The sequence below is a fragment of the Pan troglodytes genome, chromosome 11, assembly GCF_028858775.2.
Source record: "Pan troglodytes isolate AG18354 chromosome 11, NHGRI_mPanTro3-v2.0_pri, whole genome shotgun sequence".
NCBI classification, from domain to species: Eukaryota; Metazoa; Chordata; class Mammalia; order Primates; family Hominidae; genus Pan; species Pan troglodytes.
In genome coordinates this window covers 63,329,275-63,335,274 of record NC_072409.2, presented here as the reverse complement: position 1 = coordinate 63,335,274, position 6,000 = coordinate 63,329,275, and the positions used below count along the sequence as shown (strand labels likewise).

The 6,000-nt window shown below is 35.8% G+C and overlaps 1 protein-coding gene across 1 annotated transcript in view; it reads right to left on the bottom strand.

Annotated features, from left to right (window-relative positions):
- Positions 1-2,784: 2,784 nt before the first annotated feature.
- TMC1 (transmembrane channel like 1) overlaps positions 2,785-6,000 on the bottom strand; it is a 148,210-nt gene continuing 144,994 nt past the window's right edge. The window contains exon 19 of the mRNA XM_054658138.2: positions 2,785-5,137. Coding sequence (XP_054514113.1) covers positions 5,115-5,137 — 23 coding nt within the window. The 3' untranslated portion in view covers positions 2,785-5,114. The remainder of the gene's footprint in view (positions 5,138-6,000) is intronic.

Sequence of the window (6,000 nt, the reverse complement as noted above, 5' to 3'; positions counted from 1 at the left end):
CACACCTCCCTGCTTGCTGCAACTTTACTAGTATCTGCACTCCCAGTTCGCCCCCTCCCCCAGATTATGTCCGAGGAACTTTGTGTTCAGTCAAAATTGTTACAAAGTGCAGCTGGGAATTTCCTTTTCCCTGTGGTCTTTCCTCAATTTTACTGGCAGTCCTCCCCAGGAGCCCCTGCAAGACAAAGTCAGAAATGGCTTCCCTTGGGACCAAGAGTGCCCACAGGGCTCTTCCCACTGCTTCCTCTACCCCCTGTATTTTGCTTGATTTCTAAATTTATCTCATCTCCAAGTAAGGCTAATCCTTCTCCCGTGATCTGGACCTTCAGGTTCTCCAGTATGTGTGTTTGGGGGCGGATGTTACCCCTCACACTTTGCGCACTCACAGTTTTTTGGCTGTCTCGCAGAGCCTGCAGAGGGAAGCTGCTTCCTCCAAAGAGTGTGTGGATTTTCTTGGCTTTCCTGGTATGTTCCTGCAGTATTTCTTGGAGCAAAAGTTCACAATGTGAATCTCCACACGCTGTTCTGTTTGTCTGAGTGGGAGCTGCAAGTTAGTCGTGCCTCCTATCTGCCATTTTCCCCTATTGTCCCATGGGCTTTATGTCTGAACCATGATAGTAACCTGAAAAACATGACCTTCATGAAAGTGACAATACAAAAATTCAAATCATAATAAAATATCAGGGACACTATCTGTTTTCATTGAGTGAGAGAATAATTTTGGACCAGTTATTTTTAATAAAATCAAAACATAAATATAACTAATACCAAAGATTTCTAAATCAAACAGAAAAAAGTTAATTTCACACGTGGCACTTTGGATTGATTATCAGATGTAGATGACACTTGATTTTATGCATCCTGTGAGATTTGGCTTCCAAATAATGGTTTTAAATATTTTCCTTAACCTTAAAATGTCTTTAAAAGAAACAGAGATAATTCTTATAGAGAGTTTATGTAACCACAAATAAAATAGTATAAAGAGAAAAATTTAGTGACTTCTAAGGCTCATTGCTATGAAATAGGAAACATATTAAGTGGTAGTAAGTAATATAATTGATCCATATGTTGATCAAGCTGCGTTAAAATGTGTATATATTGATTTAAAAGTCTATATTGACCATCAATGCCTTGACACAAAAATGTGTTCTAAAAGGAGTCAAATTTAAAGTTAATCCACTTTAATGTAAAGTTAATCTTTGCAATTTAATCTTTAAATTCAGTGTACAAAGTAGAATAATTAAACTAATTATGCTATATTAATGTAGAGGAATATTTGATACCTATTAAGATTTCCTGAAGTAATTTTTGTGACATAGGAAAATGTTTAATTAAAAAGTGGGATAAAACTAGATATATCTTATGATCCACACTTTTTTATTGAGTCTGTGCATATATAATTGCGAATCTAAAACAAAATGTTAACAGAAGTTATTTTGAGTGGTGGAAATGTGGGACTTCTACATTTTTATTTTATTAACATTTTCCAAATGTGCTGTCATTAATATATACCATTTTATAAATTTTTAAATAACCATAGGATTTGTATGGAAACTTCTTTGTGGTATATATGAAGAAAATGTGTATAATACAACATCTAACTTGTCAGAAGAGGACAAGCATTTTACGTACACATTTTTTCATTATTCATAACTGCTGAGTCATCAAAATCAGTCCTGGAAAAGGCAACCGGACCATTTGAGGCCAAATAGCCAAAGTGATCTGTTACAAAAGAACTTCAAGAAAAAGATAGCTCATGAAGGGGCTTAAAAATTCCTGTTGCCATCATGTAATGGCATTTCCTTCTTACAGGGGTTATATGGGAATGAAGGCTATGACTACAGTTTTGTAGGTTTTTTTTTTTTTTAACATCAAGGTTAGGTCTCAAAGTCTCCTCCAAGAATGCAAGTGCATATGTGCATTGAGAGCTGCGAACACATGCAAATCTCATTCTTGAGTCTCTTGTTTTTGAAATCCTGCTTACTTATTCTTTTGGTTATATTTCTGGCTCTCACACTTGTAGAGATCCATCAAGATAGGAAAACATAGCTCAGGTCAAAATTGTGTTAATATAAACCCCTTGATAAAGCTTAAACTATGTGTTCCTCTGAGAAGCCTAAATAAATAATTCAAAGAATATGTTGAAATGCAGTTCTTTGTTTTTCAAGTGAACAGCAAAGCTCTTTAGATAAGTAAATCTAGTTTTTGCACATTTTATCGGACCTTTTTTGTTGTTCTCAGAAGGAATAAAAGGCGAAGTCTAGATTTTTGTTTGCTTCTTTACCTTCTAAATTTCTCCAATAGCTTTGATTATTATATATGGAAATGAAGATACAGAAATAAATAATAGCAATCAGATCATCCTAGTGGAAGGCTATTCTCTGAATAGCCATAAAACAGCTTTGGAAGTGGTCTCCATGTTTCAGATTCTTGTCCATATAGTAATATGAAAATATTTTCAACAATTCTCTGGAGACCAAAAGGGTTAAAATTTCAAAAGCTGCTTAACTTAAATCAGGTGACTATTTAGGTGCTATAAAAATCCAACATATTTTTTAATTTATGGAAATATTGAAACTCGGCATATCATGTCTGAATGTCTATAATGTGAACATTCGTCCTAAAAGTACATTGCCTTTAGGAGATGAATGTCTTTGGGGAACAGTTTGTCATCTTTCATCATCTTTGTGACGTAGATCAAGAGAAGGAAGTGCAATCCACATAGTAAATGTGGCAAAACAATAAATCAATTTGCTAATCTTACTACTACACAGTGCAAAAATGATCCAAGTAGAAATAAACACTAGCTTTATTTACTCATCTGCATTATAATCTAATTAAACAATAAACTCAGCCTATCAACAGATAATCCATTTCTTACACCATAGTAAAATTTTTTCATGCAGGTAACAGAAGTTTTTGTCTCATAACACAATTGCTGTAAGTTAAATTGATTCAATTTAATTAGCAAGCATTTATTCAGCGCCTACTTGTGCACAGCACTATACTAGGCATACAAAAGAGTTAGAAGATACAACCCCTGCTCACAGAGAATTTACAATAAGGACAAGAAAGATAATCCATGCATTCAAAAAATAATAAGGAACCATTACAAGTCACATGAAAATCAATATAAATAATAGACTCTGAATTACAGACATAAGAGCCCAAGGAATCCTAAAAAGGGAGTGATAAGATTGAGAATGGAAGTCAATCTGAAAAAGACAACCAGAGGAATAAAGTTTAGAACTGGCAGGGAAACAGTGCGATTATTCTATGGCTGCATTTTGATGATCAAAAAGAATGAGAAACTCAGAGACAGGATAATAAAATCAGCAAGTCAACTGCAGGGAATGGCAAGCAAATTGGCTTAGCTTTGGAAAGGCACACTGAGTTAGGCTATGCAATTAAAGTCGCACAACAAGGCTAGTGAGGGCATTGAGTGTTACTACTTAAAGTCAATTCAAACTGTAAATCCATAATAATGCTTAAACATATCTATAAATTAAGGCCCCTAATAGAAGTGTGTTTTCCTGACCTTAACAAAAAAAGCAAAGAAAAAAATTATAGAACATTAGAATCTAAGCTTACAGGGTATGATTGTTAGAGTAGGTAGTTAGGCAAACATAAAATCATAAGCAGGGCAAGAGAGGCCCCCCCACCACCCATCCCACAGGAATGTCAGGTGACCATTTGGTGATGGTCAGGTGGTGGTTAAACTATCTCTCTAAAATAATAATTAGTGGCAACCAGTGCTAGGGAAAGACATCTCCCAATAGATAGAAAACACCTGAGCTGGAGATCTTAGGAGTTGGGCAAGTGGGCTCAAGCATGCCCACTGAGCAAAATGGCAGAATTTAACTAGTATATGACCTTCCTCCAGGAACGCTGGATGGTAAGGGAAAACGTCACAAGTGAGCATGCACACAACTTCAGTAACACATTGTACACATAGCTCCTTCCAACTGCCAGCAGGCCACCATCCACACGGACAGCCCATCCGCCAAAAAAATCAAGGGGGGAGAGATGCAAACTCCAGAACCATGAGAGTGTATAGAAACCCAGGTCAAAGCTGAACAGGGCACTTGGAACTCTCAATTTGCCCACTTGGCTCTCTTCCAAGTATATTTTATTTCCTTTTGTTCCTGCTGTAAAACTTTTTAATAAACCTACACTCCTGCTCTAAAACTTGCCTCATTCTCTCCCTCTGCCATAAACCTACTTCTGCCCCTCAGCTGAATTCTTCCCTCCAAGGAGGCAAGAATTGTATCGAGTTTGATGCAGACCTGTATGGATTCACCACTGATAACATGATCATTGGAAGACAAATGAGCAGACTGTGAGAGAACAACAGTCATTTATGATGTCTTTCCTTTTTTTTTTTAATTTTATCTCATAAAAAGCTAGGTTGTGTAAGACTCATGTACCTTCTCAAAGTAAGAGATCTTCAAGATCTTCAACTCAGTGCTATCCAGGCCCCAATTCATATAGGATTTTTTTTTCTACTAAAAACCCTATTTCTTTTCATACTGAATCCAGCAAAATACAAAGGTTTTAGGAATATATTTGTGGGGCGCGTGGTTGGGGAGACAGGTAGAAAAAAAGAGAAAATAAGGTATTGGTTTCAAAAAGTGAGTTAATGAAGGATTACAATGAGTACTTTTTGCAAATATTTCTGAACTTAGAGGAAAAAGGGTGAAATATTTCTGCTCTCAGTTTAAGGAAACTCAGGCAAAAGAAACATATAAAATGAAAGTTCATATGAGCAAATTTTTTTAAATTAACCCACCAACTAAACCAGTAAACTGTATTGCTGGATTACACTCACTTCTAAACTCAATTTGTTAAAAAAAAAAAAAAAAAAAAAGTCACGAAATGGAGCAGGGGAGAGAGTGGCTGTGCAGAAACAGTTTCTGCCTTGGAATAAAGTTTAGATTCTTGTTGCTCAGGTAGGACTGATGATGCCTTAATTGGCTAGCATGACCTTGAAAATCCATCAAGGGTAGAACAGGAAAATAGCAGTTCCACAGTGCTTGTTCTCTGGGCGTTCACATATTGCATTACTTTTAAACAGCAAGGCAAAGTGTACCTTTTCTGAGCTCTCAGGATACTTATTACTGGCCACCAGCAGCTGCAGCTGTTCACAAAACAGAAAAAAAAAAAAAAACAAAAAACAAAGAGAGAGAGAGAGAAGATGAACAGGAGGCAAATAAAAACGTAGCTTTCAGTGTGCTTAATGGTTCTGAATGAGGTGGCCAGAAATCTGTATTGTCCAAATGTGCTCTACTTTCCCATAATATTTACCATTTTAATGTTCAAAATATTTCCATGTTTCTTACTTTGCAAAGGCTTCACATATTCTAAACAAGGCAGAATGAATGTACTACTTTTTTGTAACATTTATACATTATTGCTTATGTGATGAATATTTTATATTTTTCCAATAAAAGAGTTCCTCATTTTTCAGTAGATATTCAGTAGGTGTTTACTGGGTGGCCATACACATTATGGAAAAAATATCAGATGAATAGCATGCTATAGCATTATATTATCATTTAAAACAATAAAGATAACAATAAGCCTTAATTAGAATTTAGATCTTATAAGTCAGAATTTTCCATTCTTAAGTACTAATTTGATGATATTAAATTATACAAAAGCACTGCTAGTATATGTGATGTATGTGCTTCAACCACCTCATCTTCTGCAGAGACTAAAGAATTCTAATAAATTCCCACTAAGGTAGACTCCATCCCAGACTCTATTTCAAAATAATACCTCAGGTAAGCACTGTGGGATGAACAGAGTGAAGATGGACATAAAACCATTGTTCTCCTAGTGTAGGAAATACAAAGGTTTGCCTAAACTGCGGAGGTAAATACATTGAATTGAACTTTCACCCTTTCACAAACATGACAGTCAAGAAATTTTGAGGGGGTTGGGGAGGAAGATGGAGAAGGTTGCATAAACCTGCAAGGAGGGGGAGAATAGGGGAAGAGA